The sequence below is a fragment of the Trachypithecus francoisi genome, unplaced genomic scaffold (assembly GCF_009764315.1).
Source record: "Trachypithecus francoisi isolate TF-2019V2 unplaced genomic scaffold, Tfra_2.0 Lachesis_group12, whole genome shotgun sequence".
NCBI classification, from domain to species: Eukaryota; Metazoa; Chordata; class Mammalia; order Primates; family Cercopithecidae; genus Trachypithecus; species Trachypithecus francoisi.
Window position 1 is genome coordinate 68,185,053 of NW_022681457.1, and position 19,070 is coordinate 68,204,122.

At 48.4% G+C, this 19,070-nt stretch overlaps 2 protein-coding genes across 2 annotated transcripts in view; both read right to left on the bottom strand.

The window, feature by feature from the left end:
• Positions 1 to 18,134, bottom strand: part of CAPN12 (calpain 12) — a 37,100-nt gene extending 18,966 nt beyond the window's left edge. Inside the window, exon 1 of the mRNA XM_033226102.1 lies at positions 18,027 to 18,134. The gene's annotated coding sequence lies outside the window, so the exon portion shown is untranslated. The remainder of the gene's footprint in view (positions 1 to 18,026) is intronic.
• LOC117092484 lies at positions 16,563 to 18,778 on the bottom strand. Its single transcript, XM_033226103.1, has 2 exons — positions 17,898 to 18,778; positions 16,563 to 16,917 (listed from the first exon to the last, which is right to left on the bottom strand). Exons 1-2 carry the CDS (start codon positions 18,747 to 18,749, stop codon positions 16,852 to 16,854), a joined length of 918 nt encoding a protein of 305 aa, XP_033081994.1. The 5' UTR covers positions 18,750 to 18,778; the 3' UTR covers positions 16,563 to 16,851.
• Between the last annotated feature and the right edge of the window lie 292 nt (positions 18,779 to 19,070).

Here is a 19,070-nt window from a genome sequence, read left to right on the forward strand (position 1 = left end):
CTGGCCAACATAGTGAAACCTAGCTCCACTAAAATTACGAAAACAATGAGCCAGGCATGGTGGCATGTGTGTAATCCCTGCTACTAAGGAGGCTAAGGCAGGAGAATCACTTGAACCTGGGAGGCAGAGGTTGCAGTGAGCCACTGCCCTCCAGCCTGGGTGACAGAGTGAGACTCTATCTCAAAAAAAAAAAGTGATCATTTATTACACTGTTAGAAACAAAAGGAAAAATACACAGAAACACAGTAGTGGTCATGGGTAATTTAAAACTGCCATTATTCTTCAGATATCAAGTGTTTTAAAATTTGATATTTTGAATAATAGAATAAGGTGAATTTAATATATATGCATACTCATTACATCTATATACACTCATGATTTTCAAGCATATATCAAACATTTGCAAAGACTCATTTAAAAAATAAAAGGCCAAGCACGGTGGCTCACGCCTGTAATCCCAGCTCTTTGGGAGGCCAAAGCGGGCAGATCACCTGAGGTCAGGAGTTCAAGACCAGCCTGACTAACATGGTGAAACCCCATTTCTACTAAAAATATAAAAATTAGCCAGGTGTGGTGGCGTACACCTGTAGTCCCAGCTACTCGAGAGGCTGATGTAGGAGAAGTGCTTGAACTCGGGAGGCAGAGGTTGCAGTGAGCTGAGATCACGCCACTGCACTCCAGCCTGGGCAACAGAGCGAGACTCTGTCTCAAAAAGAAAAAGAAAAAAGAAAAGAGCCTCTGAGACCAGCTGAATAACATCAAGCAAAGAAACATATGTATAATAGGACTCTGGGGAAAGAAGAGGAAGGAGTAGAAAAATTTTTGAAGCGGCCGGGCGCGGTGGCTCAAGCCTGTAATCCCAGCACTTTGGGAGGCCGAGACGGGCGGATCACGAGGTCAGGAGATCGAGACCATCCTGGCTAATACGGTGAAACCCCGTTTCTACTAAAAAATACAAAAAACTAGCCGGGCGACGAGGCGGGCGCCTGTAGTCCCAGCTACTCGGGAGGCTGAGACAGGAGAATGGAGTGAACCCGGGAGGCGGAGCTTGCAGTGAGCTGAGAGCCGGCCACTGCACTCCAGCCTGGGCGGCAGAGCAAGACTCCGTCTCAAAAAAAAAAAAAAAAAAAAAAAAAAAAAAGAAAAATTTTTGAAGCATTAATGGCTGGAAACTTACCAAACTTGGTGTAAATGTTAATTTATGGATTCAAGAAGTTCAACAAACTCCAAGAAATATAAATACAAAGAGAGCCATACCTAGATTCATCACAGTCAAACTGCTGAAAACAATTCAAAAAGGGCATTTTCTTTTTTTTTTTTTTTTTTTGAGACAAGGTCTCACTCTGTCACCCAGGCTGGAGTGCAGTGGCATGATCACGGCTCACTGCAGCCTCCAACTCCTGGACTCAAGAGACCCTCCCACCTCAGCCCCCTGAGTGAGTGGGCACACAGGCACGCACCACCACGCCCGACTAATTTTTTTTTCTTTTTTTTTTGAGACGGATGTGGCCCAGGCTGGAGTGCAGTGGTGCAATTTTGGCTTACTGCAAGCTCTGCCTCCCGGGTTCACGACATTCTCCTGCCTCAGCGTCCTGAGTAGCTGGGACTACAGGCTGCCACCTCACCTGGCTAATTTTTTGTATTTTTAGTAGAGACGAGGTTTCACTGTGTTGGCCAGGACGGTCTTGATCTCCTGACCTCATGATCCACCCGCCTCGGCCTCCCAAAGTGCTGGGATTACAGGCGTGAGCCACTGTGCCAGGCTTGCCTGGCTGATTTTTGTATATTTAGTACAAACGGGGTTTCACCATGTTGGCCAGGCTTGTCTTGAACTCCTGAACTCAGGTGATCCACCCACCTCTGCCTCCTAAAGTATCAGGATTACAGGCGTGAGTCACCGCGCCAGAAAAATGGAAAATTTTACAGGAGCAAGTGAAAAACAGCTCATTATGTACCAGGGAACAATAGAACTAATGGCTAGATTCTCCTAGGAACAGTGGAGGCCAGAAGGCAGATGAATGATTTACTCAAAACACTGAAAGAAAAATAAACTGTCAACCAATAATTCTATATTCAACAAAACTATACTTCAAAACAAAAGGCAAAAGAAAATCATTCCCAGATAAACAAAAAGAAAGGGCAAACAAATAGATAACAAGTATGCAGGAAGGTGGGAAGTAAGTGTCTCAACTTTGCTTTTCTTCGTTCTGTATCTCCTGCCAGTGGCTTTCACTGCACTGACAGATACAATCAGAAGCCATAGGGCAAGGAAGGTATTGAGGATCAAGAGCTCTTTCAGGCAGTCGTTTTAGTTCAGTTTCCCAGGACACAGAGCAGTGTGGAGAAGAGTGGAGACTAGATCCGGACAGACGAAAGGAAGTTATACAGCATAACACACAAGTCAGTATTCAATAGCAGAAAGGAGGTCCGGTGTATTCTGACGGTGGATTCTGCTAATTGATTTTTGAATGCTGAAGGAGTCTTGCATACGTGGGATGCCCCTTTTGGTCTTGGAAACTGAATGCAACATAAACAAGAGTAGCTACACCTATAAATATGGAATATGTTGACCTAGCCTGCATCTTTTTAAAGCACATTATACAATGATTTGTATGCCTTTTTATACATTTTTTAAACAAAGAACAAGAATATAGATTTAGCAACCACATAAAGGATGAGTTATATTAAATTTATGTAGGCCGGGCGCGGTGGCTCAAGCCTGTAATCCCAGCACTTTGGGAGGCCGAGACGGGCGGATCACGAGGTCAGGAGATCGAGACCATCCTGGCTAACATGGTGAAACCCCGTCTCTACTAAAAAATACAAAAAACTAGCCGGCGACATGGCGGGCGCCTGTAGTCCAGCTGCTTGGGAGGCTGAGGCAGGAGAATGGCGTAAACCCAGGAGGCGGAGCTTGCAGTGAGCTGAGACCCGGCCACTGCACTCCAGCCTGGGCGGCAGAGCGAGACTCCGTCTCAAAAAAAAAAAAAAAAAAAAAAAAAAAATTTATGTATAAATATTAAAAAATAATAATAATAACAAAAAGAAAGAGAATTCCTGGCTAGCATATACCTAAACGCAGGGAATACTCAAGGAAACCCCTCACACTGAAAATGGCAGCAGACAGAAACTCAAATCCACAGGAAGAAATGAAGAGCCCCGGAAATGCATTTTTCTTTTCTTCTTTTAATTTCTTTTAAAATATAAGGGTATGGTGGCTGAAACCTGTAATCCCAGCAATTTGACAGGCCAAGGTAGGTGGATTGCTTGAGCTCAGGAATTCAATACCAGCCTGGGCAACATGGTGAAACCCCCAAAATTAGCCAGGCATGGTGGTGCACACCTATAGTCCAGTCCCAGCTGTTTAGGAGGCTGAGGTGGGAGGATTGCTGGAACCTGGGAGGTCAGAGGTACAGCGAGCTGTGATTGTGCCACTGCACTCTGGCCTGTGTGACAGAACAAGACTGTCTTAAAAGAAATAAACAGACAAATAAATAAAATTGTAAACACACACACACACACATATATATATAATTGTTTAAAGGTTATAAAGCTGGGCATGGTGGCTCACACCTGTAACCCAGCACTTTGGGAGGCCGAGGCGGGAGGATCACTTGAGGTCAGGAATTTGAGACCAGCATGGTCAACATGGTGAAACCCCATCTCTACAAAAATACAAAACTTAACCAGGCACGATGGCAGGTGCCTGTAGTCCTAGGTACTCAGGAGGCTGAGGCAGGAGAATGGCTTGAACCCAGGTGGTGAAGGTTGCAGTGAGCCGAGATCACGCCACTGCACTCCAACCTGGGCGACAGAGCAAGACTCCATCTCAAAAAATAAATAAATAAATAAATAAAATACAAAAAAATTAGCTGAGTGTGATGGTGCATGTCTTTAGTCCCAGCTACTCAGGAGGCTGAGACAGGAGAATGGCTTGAACCTGAAAGGTAGAGGTTGCAGTGAGCTGAGATCATGCTATTGAGCTCCAGAGCGAGACTCTGTCTCAAAACAAAACAAAACAAAACAAAACAAAACAAACAAACAAAGCCACGCGCAGTGGCTCACGCCTGTAATCCCACCACCTTGGGAGGCTGGGGTCGGGGGGATCACCTGAGGTCAGTTCAAGACCAGCCTGGCCAACATGGAAACTCCATCTCTACTAAAAATACAAAAATTAGCCAGACATGGTGGCAGGTACCCATAATCCCAGCTACATGGAAGGCTGAGGCAGGAGAATCACTTGAACCCAGGAAGTGGAGGTTGCAGTGAACCGAGATCGTGCCACTGCATTCCAGCCTGAGTGGCAGAGTAAGACTCCATCTAAAATAAAAAATAAATAAATAAATAAATAAATAAATAAAATAAAAGTTATATAGCACTGTATTTTTTTTAGAGACATGATCTTGCTCTGTCACTCAGGTTGGAGTGCAGTGGCATGATCATAACCCATTGTAACCTCAGACTCCCAGTCTCAATAAATCCCCCTGCCTCACCCTCCTCAATAGCTGGGACTACAAGTATGCACGACCACACCTGGATAATTTTCAATTTTGTTTTTTTTTTTTTGTAGAGACAAGGTCTCACTATGTTGCCCAGGCTGGTCTCAAACTCCTGGCCTCTAGCGGTCATCCCACCTCGGCCTCCCAAAATGCTAGGATTCCAGGCGTGAGCCACCACACCTGGCCTGTATCCCTGACTATGTAACATACACAGTCAGGTGCTGCGTAACGACGTTTCAATCAGTGATGGACCACACATGCGACAATGCTCCATAAAATTACAATGAAGCCGAACAACTCCTATCACCTACTGATGCTGCAGTCATCATAATGTTGTAGCACAATTACTTTTTTTTTTTTTTAATTTAGGGTAGCCTAAGAGTACAGTGCTTATAAAGTCTACGGTAGTATACAGTACTGTCCTAGCCTTCACATTCACTCACCACTCACTCACTGACACCTGGAGCAACTTCCAGTCCTGCAAGCTCCATTCATGGTAAGTGTCCCATACAGGTGTACAACTTGTCATCTTTTATTTATTTATTTATTTTTCTGAGACGGAGTCTCACTCCGTCACCCAGGCTGGACTACAGTGGCATGATCTCTGCTCACGGCAACCTCCACCTCCCAGGTTCAAACGATCCTCCTGCCTCAGCCTCCCAAGTAGCTGGGATTACAGGCACACGACACCATGCCTGGCTAAATTTTGTGTTTTTAGTAGAGACGAGGTTTCACCATGCTGGCCAGGCTGGTCTCGAATTCCTGACCTCGTGATCCGCCCTCATCAGCCTCCCAGGGTGCTGGGATTAACACCGCCCCCGCCCCCCCAAAAAAACACAAAAAATGCCAGGCACAGTGGCTCACGCCTGTAATCCCAGCACCTTGGGAAGCTGAGGTGAGGGGGATCACCTGAGGTCAGTTCAAGACCAGCCTGGCCAACATGGAAACCCTGTCTCTACTAAAAATACAAAAATTAGCCAGGCATGGTGGCGCCATCATGCCTGTAAGCCACCATGTGTGAGCCACTGTGCCTGGCCCAAACTTCTTTGTATTTTTAGCAGAGACGCGATTTCACCATGTTGGCCAGGCTGGTTTCGAACTCCTGACCTCAAGTGATCTGCCCACCTCAGCCTCCCAAAGTGCTAGGATTACAGGCATGAATTAGGGCGCCTGGCCCATCTGTCATCTTTAATACCGTAGTTTTACTGTACCTTTTAAATGTTCAGATATGTTTATATACATGAATACTTACCATTGTGTTACAGTTGCCCACTGTGTTCAGTACAGTTAAATGCTGTGCATGCTTGTAGCTTATGAGCTACAGGCTACTTCATACAGCCTAGGGCTGGGGTGGGCTGTACCACTTAGGTTTGCATAAGTCACTCTATGATGCTCACACCCTGACGAAATTGCCTAGCCATGCATTTCTTAGAACTTAAGACCGTATGGATGACCATATAGAAAACCAGAGACTGGGCCAGGTGTGGTGGCTCACGCCTGTAATCCTAGCACTTTGGGAGGCCGAGGTGGGTGGATCACCTGAGGTCCAGAGCTGGAGACCAGCCTGGCCAACATGGTGAAACCCTGTCTCTACTAAAAATACACAAAATTAGCCGGGACTGGTGGTGGGCGCCTATAATCCCAGATACTCAGGAGGCTGAGGCAGGAGAATTACTTGAATCCAGGAGGCAGAGGTTGCAGAGATTGCACCATTGCACTCCAGCCTGGACAACAAGAGTGAAATTCTATCTCAAAAAAAAAAAAAAAAAAAAAAAAGGAACCAGAGAAGGTCATGAAAGGAGGGTGCTCATGCACAAATGCCTGATAGGAATGATTGCGAAAGACTCTCCAAAAACCACAACCTCGCACAAAGTCCGCTGCAACGTTACACAGAAAGTACTTTTGTACAGTAACTGCCTGTCCAACCTTGAACTGATGCCACCTTTGTTATCAAGTCTTGTAGCCAAGATAATTGATTCAAAACAATGTATGTAATCCTCCTCATTTTGCCTTTAAAAACTTCCCCTTGACTGGGCATGGTGGCTCACACCTGTAATGCCAGCACTTTGGGAGGCCGACCCAGGCAGACCCCTAGAGTGCAGGAGTTTGAGATCAGCCTGGGCAATGTGGTGAAACTCTGTCTCTAGAAAAAATACAGGCCGGGCGCGGTGGCTCAAGCCTGTAATCCCAGCACTTTGGGAGGCCGAGACGGGTGGATCACGAGGTCAGGAGATCGAGACCATCCTGGTCTACACGGTGAAACCCCATCTCTACTAAAAATACAAAAAACTAGCCGGGCGAGGTGGCGGGCGCCTGTAGTCCCAGCTACTCGGGAGGCTGAGGCAGGAGAATGGCGTAAACCCGGGAGGCGGAGCTTGCAGTGAGCTGAGATCTGGCCACTGCACTCCAGTCCGGACGACAGAGCAAGACTCCACCTCAAAAAAAAAAAAAAAAAAAATACAAAAATTAGCTGGGCATGGTGGTATGTGACTGTAGTTCCAGCCACTCGGGAGGCTGAGGTGGGAGGATGGCTTGAGGACGGGAAGCAGGGGTTGCAGTGAGCCGAGACTGCACCACTGCACTCCAGCCTAGGCAATGGAGCGAGACCTTGTCTCGAAATAATAATAATAATAATAATTACTGTTATTATTTAAAAATTTAAAACTTTGCTTTGCCTCAGTCTCCTCTGTTTTTTTGTTGTTGCTGTTGTTGTTGTTTTGTTTTTAAGAGATAGGGAGAGGCTGGGCGCAGTGGCTCATGCCTGTAGTCCCAACACTTTGGGAGGCTGAGACGGGCTGATCACAAGGTCAGGAGTTCAAGACCAGCCTGGCCAATATGGTGAAACCCCATCTCTACTAAAAATACAAATTAGCCAAGCATGGTGGCAGGCACCTGTATTCCCAGCTACTCGGGAGGCTGAGGCAGGAGAATCACTTGAACCCGGGAGGCGGAGGTTGCAGTGAGCCGAGATCATGCTACTGCACTCTAGCCTGGGCAACAGAGCAAGACTCCATCTCAAAAAAAAAAAAAAAAAAAAAGAGAGAGAGAGAGATAGGATTGGGCTGGGCACGGTGGCTCACGCCTGTAATCCCAGCATATTAGGAGGCTGAGGCAGGTGGACCACCTGAGGTCTGGAGTTTGAGACCAGCCCCGCCAACGTGGCAAAACCCCATCTCTACTGAAAATACAAAAATTAGCCAGGTGTGGTGGCACCTGCCTGTAGTCCCAGCTACTCGGGAGGCTGAGGCAGAAGAGTCACTTGAACCCGCGAGGCGGAGGTTGCAGTGAGTCGAGATCGAGCTACTGCACTCCAGCCTGGGTGACAGAATGAGACTCTTATCTCAAAAAAAAGAAAAGAAAAGATCCACAAAACTGGGCCGGGTGCAGTGGCTCACACCTGTAATCCCAGCACTTTGGGAGGTCAAGGTGGGTGGATCACCTGAGGTCAGGAGTTTGAGACTAGTCTGGCCAACATGGTGAAACCCCGTCTCTATTAAAAATATAAAAATTAGCTGGGCATGGTGGTGCATGCCTGTAGTCCCAGCTACTCAGGAGGCTGAGGCAGGAGAATCTCTTGAACCCAGAGGTGGAGGTTGCTGTGAGCCAAGATCGTGCCACTGCACTTCAGCCTCTGGCGACAGAGTGAGACTCTGTCTCAAAAAAAAAAAAAAAAAAAAGGGCGGGCATGGTGGCTCACGCCTGTAATCCCAGCACTTTGAGAGGCCGAGACGGGCAGATCCCGAGGTCACGAGATTGGGACCACCCTGGCAAACACAGTGAAACTCCGTCTCTGCTAAAAATATAAAAATTAGCTGGGCGTGGTGGCGGATGCCTGTAGTTCCAGCTACTCGGGAGGCTGAGGTAGGAGAATCGCTTGAACCTGGGAGGCGGAGCTTGCAGTGAGCCCAGATCAGGCCACTGCACTCCAGCCTGGGGGCCTGGGGGACAGAGCAACACTCTGTCTCAAAAAAAAAAAAAAAAGATCAACAAAACTAGCACACTGGTTTTCGATGAAATCAGTTAGCTCATTGAAAAGTTCAACAAAAGAGTAAGAAAAATAAAAAAGACAGAAGCTGTCAATTACTAAAATCAAGAATGCAGGAGGGAAAAACACTAACATGGTACACAAATTCTAACAAATCATAGGGGAATATTATGAACAGATTTAGGTCAACTAATTAGGCAATTTAGATGAAATGAACAAATCCTTAGACAGACACAAATTACCAAAACTGACTTAAAAACAAAATAGAAACACAGATAAAATTTTTGTACAATTATCCACTGAAATGTATTGAAAAATGAAAATGACATAGAATAAACAAAACAATTTTGAGAAAGGAGAACAAAGTTGCAAGGCATATAATGTGACTTTAAGACTCACTATTCACTTTGGGAGGCCAAGGTGGGTGGATGGCTTGAGCCCAGGAATTCCAGACCAGCCTGGGCAATGTGGTGAGACCGTGTCTCTCCAAAAAGCACAGACATTAGCTGGGCGTGGTGGCATGTGCCTGTAGTCCCAGCTACTTAGGAGGGTGAGTCCAGGAGCCTGAGACCGCAGTGAGCTGTGATTGCACCACTGCACTCCAGCTTGGGAAACAGAGTGAGAACCTGTCTCAAAAAAAGAAAAAAGAGGCTGGACGCAGTGGCTCTTGCCTATAATGCCAGCACTTTGGGAGGCTGAGGTGGGCAGATTACCTGAGGTCAGGAGTTCAAGACCAGCCTGACCAACATGGTGAAATCCCATCTCTACTAAAAATACAAAAAGTAGCAGGGCATGGTGGTGGGCACCTGTAATCCCAGCTACTCGGGAGGCTGAGGCAGGAGAATTGCTTGAACAGGAGGCAGAGGTTGCAGTGAGCCGTGATTGCGCCATTGCACTCCAGCCTGTGTGACAGAGAAAGACTCCGTCTTAAAAAAAAAAAAAAAAAGAGAGCGAGAGAGAAAGACTCACTATAAGCTATAGTAATCAGGAATATGCTATCAGGATAAGGACAGATAACATAAATCAAGGAATCAGAAGAATGATTAAGTCCAGATTTAAAACAACAAAAATGGTCAATTAATTTTTAACAAAACTGCCAGTATAAATCAATGAGGAGAAAAGACAGTCACTTCAACAAATGGGATGAAATAACTGGACATCTATAGAGTAAGAAAAGAACCTTGATCCTTAACTTGTACCACACACAAAAATTAACTAAAAATAACTAAAAATTAACTAGAAACAATGTATTAACTAATGAGACAAAAATTAACTAAAGTTAGGCCGGGTGCCGTGACTCACTCCTGTAATCCCAGCACTTTGGGAGGCCGAGGTGGGTGGATCACCTGAGGTCAGGAGTTCAAGAACAGCCTGGCCAACATGGTGAAACCCCGTCTCTACTAAAAATACAAAAATTGGCCGGGCGCGGTGGCTCAAGCCTGTAATCCCAGCACTTTGGGAGGCCGAGACGGGCGAATCACGAGGTCAGGAGATCGAGACCATCCTGGCTAATACGGTGAAACCCCGTCTCTACTTAAAAATACAAAAAACTAGCCGGGCGACGAGGCGGGCGCCTGTAGTCCCAGCTACTCGGGAGGCTGAGGCAGGAGAATGGCGAAAACCCGGGAGGCGGAGCTTGCAGTGAGCTGAGATCCGGCCACTGCACTCCAGTCTGGGTGGCAGAGCAAGACTCCGTCTCAAAAAAAAATAAAATAAAATAAAATAAAATAAAAATACAAAAATTAGCCGGGTGTGGTGGCAGGCGCCTGTAGTCCGAGATACTCAGGGGGCTGAGGCAGGAGAATCGCTTGAACCCGGGAGGTGGAGGTTGCAGTGAGCCGAGATCGTGCCACTGCACTCCAGCGTAGGTGACAAGAGTGAAATTCCATCTCAAAATAAATAAATAAATAAATAAAGTTAAAAAACTAAACTTAAATGCTAAAACTATAAACTTTCCACAATAAAACATAAAAGAAATCTTTGTGACAAATGTTTCTCATGAAGATTTCTTAAGCAAAGATTTAAGTAGGTCACAAAAGCACACAACATAACAGAAAAAATAACTGATAAAATGAATGTCATCCCAATTAGACTTTTTTCTTTTTTTTTTTTTTTTTGAGATGCAGTCTTGCTCAGTCACCGAGACTGGAGTGTGGTGGCCTGATCTCGGCTCACTGCAAGCTCCGCCTCCGGGGTTCATGCCATTCTCCTGTCTCAGCCTCCTGAGTAGCTGGGACTACAGGCGCCCGCCACTGTGCCCGGCTAATTTTTTTGTATTTTTAGTAGAGACGGGGTTTCACCATGTTAGCCAGAATGGTCTCAATCTCCTGACCTTGTGATCCACCCAACTCAGCCTCCCAAACTGCTGGGATTACAGGCGTGAGCCACCGCGCCCAGCCTGAAATTTCTTATAAAGGTAAGCATATTGGGCGGGGCAAAGTGACTGATGCCTGTAATCATACCATCTTGAGAGGCTGAGGTAGGAGGACTGCTTGAGCCCAGGAGTTTGAGACCAGCCTGGAGAATACAGTGAGACCCTGCCTCTAAAAAAAACAATAAAAAATTAGGCTGGGCGTGGTAGCTCATGCCTGTAATCCCAGCACTTTGGGAGGCTGAGGCAGGTGGATAACCTGAGGTCAGAAATTCAAGACCAGCCTGGGCAATATGGTGAAACCCTGCCTCTACTAAAAGTACAAAAAATTAGCCAGGCACAGGCCGGGCGCGGTGGCTCACGCCTATAATCCCAGCACTTTGGGAGGCCGAGGCGGGCAGATCACGAGGTCAGGAGATCGAGACCATCCTGGCTAACATGGTGAAACCCCATCTCTACTAAAAATACAAAAATTAGCCAGGCGTGGTAGTGCGCGCCTGTAATTCCAGCTACTCAAGAGGCTGAGACAGGAGAATCACTTGAACCAAGGAGTCAGAGGTTGCAGTGAGCTGAGATCGTGCCACACTGTACTCCAGCCTGGTGACAGGGCAAGACTCTGTCTCAAAAAAATAAATAAAAAATAATTAGTTAATTAAATTAAACTTAGCTAGGCGTAGTGGCACACACCCACAGTCCCAGCTACTGTAGAGACTGAGGCAGGAGGACTACTTGAGCCAAGTTGGAGGCTGCAGTGAGCTATGGTGGTGCCACTGCACTCCAGCCTCAGTGACAGAGAGAGACCCTGGCTCAAATAATAATAATAAATAAATAAATAAACTTAAATGTACACTTATATGACACAGGTATACTCCTGGGTATTGACCCAAAAGAAATAAAAACATCAAAGACTTTTCATACAATCTTTATTCATAATCAACCACACTGAAAACAACTCATGTGTCCATCAACAGGTGAACAGATCAGCAAACTCAGGTTCACAGTGGATTACAACCCAAAGAAACGAACTGCATGAAGAAAACACATGAATGAACCTAAAACATTATGTATACTAAGCAGAAGTAGCCAGACTTTTACAAAAAGTGTACTATACTTTTCTACCCAAATTTATCTATTTACTTATTTATTTATTTAGAGACAGAGTCTTACTCTGTCCCCCAGGCCGGAGTGCAGTGCCATGATCTCGACTCCCTGCAACCTCTGCCTCCCAGGTTCAAGCGAGTCTCCTGCCTCAGCCTCCCAAGTAGTTGGGACTAGAGGCATGCACCACCATGCCCAAATAATTTTTGTATTTTCAGTAGAGACAGGTTTCACCATGTTGGCCAGGCTGGTCTTGAACTCCTGACCTCAGGTGATCCACGCACCTCAGCCTCCTAAAGTACTGGAATTACAGGCGAGGGCCACCACGCCCAGCCTCCACCACGTTTTAGAGCAGGAAAAAGTAATTTAAGAAGCTTGAGGCCGGGCGCAGTGGCTCAAGCCTGTAATCCCAGCACTTTGGGAGGCCGAGACAGGCGGATCACGAGGTCAGGAGATCGCGACCATCCTGGCTAACACGGTGAAATCCCGTCTCTACTAAAAAATACAAAAAACTAGCTGGGCGAGGTGGCGGGCGCCTGTAGTCCCAGCTACTCAGGAGGCTGAGGCAGGAGAATGGTGTAAACCCGGGAGGCAGAGCTTGCAGTGAGCTGAGATCCGGCCACTGCACTCCAGCCTGGGCCACAGAGCGAGACTCCGTCTCAAAAAAAAAAAAAAAGAAGCTTGAGAGCGGATGAGTGGTCACTACCCAGCGCCAGGGGTGTGGCTGGGAGGGGTGATAGAAATCTCACAATTAGACTGTACCTTGATCATGGTGGCTACACAATGGGATATCTTTGTCTAAATTCACAGAAATGTACACTTTTAAAAAATTTTTGTATTTACTTATTTTTTGAGATGGAGTCTCGCTCTGTTGCCCAGGCTGGAGTGCAGTGGCACCATCTCGGGTCACTGCAACCTCTGCCTCCCAGGTTCAAGCGATCCTCCTGCCTCAGTCCCGTAGTAGCTGAGATTACAGGTGTGCGCCACCATGCCCAGCTAATTTTTGTATTTTTAGTAGACACAGGGTTTCACCATGTTGGCCAGGATGGTCCGAACTCCTGACCTCAGGTGATCCACTTGCCTTGGCCTTCCAAAGTGCTGGGATTACAGGTGTGAGCCACCCTTTTAAAACTGTACAGTTGGCCGGGCGCGGTGGCTCAAGCCTGTAATCCCAGCACTTTGGGAGGCCGAGACGGGCGGATCACGAGGTCAGGAGATCGAGACCATCCTGGCTAACATGGTGAAACCCCGTCTCTACTAAAAAATACAAAAAACTAGCTGGGCGAGGTGGCGGGCGCCTGTAGTCCCAGCTGCTCGGGAGGCTGAGGCAGGAGAATGGCGTGAACCGGGAGGCGGAGCTTGCAGTGAGCTGAGATCCGGCCACTGCACTCCAGTCCGGGCGACAGAGCGAGACACCGCCTCAAAAAAAAAAAAATAAATAAAAATAAAAAAATAAAACTGTACAGTTTAAAAGGAAGAATTATTTTACTGTGTGTAAATGACATCTTAATGAAGTTGATATTAAAAACACCAAGGCTGGCGGGCGCCTGTAGTCCCAGCTACTTGGGAGGCTGAGGCAGGAGAATGGCGTGAACCCAGGAGGCGGAGCTTGCAGTGAGCCGAGACTGTGTCACTGAACTCCAACCTGGGCAGCAGAGTGAGACTCTGTCTCAATAAAACAACAAAAACAAAAAACAAAAACACAAAAAAAACCACCAAGGCTAGTTGAGGTGGCTCATGCCTGTGTTCCTAACACTTTGGGAGGCTGAAGCAAGAGGATTGCTTGAGTCTAGGAGTTCCTACTGTGTGCAGCCACTGTGCAACCCTTCCTTGAGTTCCCAACTGGGAAACTTCCCAGTGAGGAATTTTATGTCCACAAAGGTTAAGTGACCCTGTCCCTACAAAAAATTTTTAAAAATTAGCCAGGAGGGCCGGGCGCGGTGGCTCAAGACTGTAATCCCAGCACTTTGGGAGGCCGAGACGGGCGGATCACGAGGTCAGGAGATCAAGACCATCCTGGCTAACACGGTGAAACTCCGTCTCTACTAAAAAATACAAAAAACTAGCTGGGCGAGGTGGCGGGCGCCTGTAGTCCCAGCTACTCAGGAGGCTGAGGCAGGAGAATGGTGTAAACCCGGGAGGCAGAGCTTGCAGTGAGCTGAGATCCGGCCACTGCACTCCAGCCTGGGCCACAGAGCGAGACTCCGTCTCAAAAAAAAAAAAAAAGAAGCTTGAGAGCGGATGAGTGGTCACTACCCAGGCGCCAGGGGTGTGGCTGGGAGGGGTGATAGAAATCTCACAATTAGACTGTACCTTGATCATGGTGGCTACACAATGGGATATCTTTGTCTAAATTCACAGAAATGTACACTTTTAAAAAATTTTTGTATTTACTTATTTTTTTGAGATGGAGTCTCGCTCTGTTGCCCAGGCTGGAGTGCAGTGGCACCATCTCGGGTCACTGCAACCTCTGCCTCCCAGGTTCAAGCGATCCTCCTGCCTCAGTCCCGTAGTAGCTGAGATTACAGGTGTGCGCCACCATGCCCAGCTAATTTTTGTATTTTTAGTAGACACAGGGTTTCACCATGTTGGCCAGGATGGTCCGAACTCCTGACCTCAGGTGATCCACTTGCCTTGGCCTTCCAAAGTGCTGGGATTACAGGTGTGAGCCACCCTTTTAAAACTGTACAGTTGGCCGGGCGCGGTGGCTCAAGCCTGTAATCCCAGCACTTTGGGAGGCCGAGACGGGCGGATCACGAGGTCAGGAGATCGAGACCATCCTGGCTAACATGGTGAAACCCCGTCTCTACTAAAAATACAAAAAACTAGCTGGGCGAGGTGGCGGGCGCCTGTAGTCCCAGCTGCTCGGGAGGCTGAGGCAGGAGAATGGCGTGAACCCGGGAGGCGGAGCTTGCAGTGAGCTGAGATCCGGCCACTGCACTCCAGTCCGGGCGACAGAGCGAGACACCGCCTCAAAAAAAAAAAAAATAAATAAAAAATAAAAAAAATAAAACTGTACAGTTTAAAAGGAAGAATTATTTTACTGTGTGTAAATGACATCTTAATGAAGTTGATATTAAAAACACCAAGGCTGGCGGGCGCCTGTAGTCCCAGCTACTTGGAGGCTGAGGCAGGAGAATGGCGTGAACCCAGGAGGCGGAGCTTGCAGTGAGCCGAGACTGTGTCACTGAACTCCACCTGGGCAGCAGAGTGAGACTCTGTCTCAATAAAACAACAAAAACAAAAAACAAAAACACAAAAAAAACCACCAAGGCTAGTTGAGGTGGCTCATGCCTGTGTTCCTAACACTTTGGGAGGCTGAAGCAAGAGGATTGCTTGAGTCTAGGAGTTCCTACTGTGTGCAGCCACTGTGCCAACCCTTCCTTGAGTTCCCAACTGGGAAACTTCCCAGTGAGGAATTTTATGTCCACAAAGGTTAAGTGACCCTGTCCCTACAAAAAATTTTTAAAAATTAGCCAGGAGGGCCGGCGCGGTGGCTCAAGACTGTAATCCCAGCACTTTGGGAGGCCGAGACGGGCGGATCACGAGGTCAGGAGATCAAGACCATCCTGGCTAACACGGTGAAACTCCGTCTCTACTAAAAAATACAAAAAACTAGCTGGGCGAAGTGGCGAGCGCCTGTAGTCCCAGCTACTTGGGAGGCTGAGGCAGGAGAATGGCATAAACCCGGAAGGCAGAGCTTGCAGTGAGCTGAGATCCGGCCACTGCATTCCAGCCTGGGCGACAGAGTGAGACTCTGTCTCAAAAAAAAAAAAAAAAAAAAAAAATTAGCCAGGAATGGTGGTGCGTGCCTGCAGTCCAGCTCCTTTGGAGGCTGAGTCAGGAGGATTGCTTGAGCCTTGGAAGTCGAGGCTTCAGTGAGCTGGGATCATGCCACTGCACTCCAGCCTGGGTGTGATAGAGCAAGATGTTGTCTTTGAAAAATATATAAAAAGTGGCCGGCTGCAGTGGCTCACAACTGTAATCCCTGCACTTTGGGAGGCTGAGGTGGGTGGATCACCTGAGGTCTGGAGTTCAAGACCAGCCTGACCAATATGCTGAAACCCTGTTTCTACTAAAAATACAAAAATTAACCAGGCGTGGTGCACACAAATATAATCCCAACTACTCGGGAGGATGAGACAGGAGAATCACTTGAACCCGGGAAGTGGAGGTTGCAGTGAGCCAAGATTGCGCCCCTGCATTCTAGCCTGGGTTATACAGCGAGACTCTCTGGAAAAAAAAAAAAAAAAAGGCTGGTGCAGTGGCTCACGTCTGTAATCCCAGCACTTTGGGAGGCCAAGGCGGGCGGATCACGGGGTCAGGAGATGGAGACCATCCTGGCTAACATGGTGAAATCCCATCTCTACTAAAAATACAAAAAATTAGCCAGGTGCGGTGGCGGGTGCCTATATTCCCAGCTACTGGGGAGGCTGAGGCAGGAGAATGGTGTGAACCCGGGAGGCGGATCTTGCAGTGAGCGGAGATCGCATCACTGCACTCCAGCCTGGGCGACAGAGCAAGACTCCATCTCAAAAAAAAAAAAAAAAAAGAGAGATACACACACACACACACACCACACACACACACATATGTATAAAGTAATAAATGAAAGCAAACCAAATGTAATTTCCAGAGGCTAAGATCCCAAGGAGAGGAATCACATTCACTTGGGTCCACCATCTACTTGATGTGCGTGCGACCTTGAACCAAGTCACTCAACCTTCGTTGCCATGAAATTTCTCATTGGGAAATCATGCAGAGAGGATCTCCTTCAGAAGGTTGTATCGGGGATTGAAGGAATAGTTAGCGCAGTGGCTCCACACAGAAGGAGCTCAGGGAATGTTGCTGGGACTCAGGTTCCTAAGCCATGAACAGGGTACAGTGGGTGGTGGGTGCTACCATTTATGCAAGGAGGGGAAGAAACTACCCGTGCATATGTGCAGAGGTCCACAGGGGATTTTCTGAAAGATACACATGAAATGAAGACCAGGGAAACAGCAGTACTCTGCCAGTAAAGAGGAGAGATGTATATGTACATATATGTGCATATACATATATACACGTTTATTTATAAATGACAAACATACAAAAAAATACAGTATAAATCTCCGTTTGTTATATATTTAAATTTTCTGTAGTGATCAGGCTGTTGCTATATTATCAAGGCTGGTCTCATACACCTGGCCTCAAGCAATGCTCTGACATCAGCCTTCCAAAGTGCTGGGATTACAGGCCTGAGGCATCGCGCCCAGCTCCAAATCTCCATTTTCGGCAAACCATTTGAGAATAAGTCGCAAACACGAGGCACCTCCAAATATCTAACTATGTTTTCCACAAACAGGGACAGGTTCCCACATGTACAGTCAGGCACGTTGAAAATCGGTACATTGGCCGGGCGCGGTGGCTCAAGCCTGTAATCCCAGCACTTTGGGAGGCCGAGACGGGCGGATCACGAGGTCAGGAGATCGAGACCATCCTGGCTAACACGGTGAAACCCCGTTTCTACTAAAAAAATACAAAAAAACTAGCCGGGCGAGGTGGCAGGCGCCTGTAGTCCCAGCCACTCGGGAGGCTGAGGCAGGAAAATGGTGTAAACCCGGGAGGCGGAGCTTGCAGTGAGCTGAGATCCGGCCACTGCACTCCTGCCCGGGCGACAGAGCGAGACTCCGTCTAAAAAAAAAAAAAAAGAAAATCGGTACATTAACACGGCTGGATCGCTACCATCTAATCCGAAGACCCAACCACATTCACCACTTGTGCCAATAATATGCTCATTTCACTGTATGTTTTGAAATGTGTACCACACGCATATGTTATCTTTACGAAAAAAAAAAATTGTATTTTGAAACCACTCGACACAGCCAAATGAAATAAGAGCGAACTCATTCATGCAGGAGCCCGGGAGGACTAGGAGAATCCGGCCTCTCCCAGGCCTCCTCACCTGAGCGGGGCTCCCTCCTGACCGCCGCCCACCCACTCCAGGGCCGGACACGGGAAGGGACCGCCCAGCCCGAGGGTCGCAGGGGCAGAAAACCCCGGGTCCTGAACGCGCCTGGGCCCTGCAGCGAACCTGGCGTCCCCACTCGACTCCAGGATCAGATTCAGGCCAGGCCAAGAACCACCCCAGCTTCCTGCGTCCGCCTGGGTCCAGGATGCAATGCCGGCGGCGGCCGCCAAGGAGTCGGAGGCTCGAGGCCCAAGTCCCGGCGCGCTCATCAAGGCGTGGCTCCGGATGAAGGTTCCGGAACAGCCGGCCCCGAGCACCCACGTGCAGCTTCCGATTGCAGCCCTGGGCTGGCTTCACTGTCCGCACCTGAGACCCGCGGCCGCTGCAGGGTGCTTCGCCGAGGGTGCGGGCTGGGGGCGCACAGTGCGCCCAGCCTCTCCCCCTCCTCGCCATTAAGTGGAGCCCAGCGACGCCCTGAACCCTGAAAGCCAAACTGGGCCCCGGGCTGCACTTGGGATCTGCTTCCCCGCCTGTCACAGTAACCAGGGCTAGGGCCGGGGTCGGGACCGTGGGGGATAGTGGAGGGCGCATGGGAATGGGGCTCGCTGCGCCACGGAAACCCCGCGCTGCCCTTCGAGACCTCCCCGCTGCTCCGCAGAGCCGGGGCCGCTGCCATCGCGTCTGCCCCGAGGGTGCGCAGGCGAGTACTTGTCGCGACTGCGGAACAGCAGGAGCCGTGAGACGCTGGTCGGGCTTCCCAGCCCCACCCAGGACGTCTCTGGGGGCGGGAGGCCAGGAGAGAAGAGGGTGAGATGAGCTGCTGGGGGATATGGGACCCAGGGACATTATAACACACTTTCCACGCGTAGGATTGGGGCTCACGAATGACCAGAAAGGTGGGACTCATTCGCCCCCTTTGTAGATGCACCCATGTTGGCGCCCCTTAGATCTGCAGTGGGGGCACCAGGACCTGTGGTGAGCGCCTCCGAGTACCGAACGCCAGCAGATCCGCCCGACCACATTTCGGCCTGGCTTGCTTTGCACAAATGCTGCGTCAGCACACGCCCCAGACCCACTCTTTCCCAGATCGCGACCCATGCCTTCGCAGAAAGTGTCCTAAGCACAGTCAGGTTCAAAGCCCGCCCCCGGCTCGGATTCGCTGTGTAA

Coding starts and splice junctions, on each gene's coding strand:
- LOC117092484 (XM_033226103.1), bottom strand. CDS start 18,749: ATGTCCCTGGGTCCCATATCCCCCAGCAGCTCATCTCACCCTCTTCTC. Junction 16,918..17,897: donor CAGGAGGGAGCCCCGCTCAG/GTGAGGAGGCCT, acceptor TGTATCTTTCAG/AAAATCCCCTGTGGACCTCT.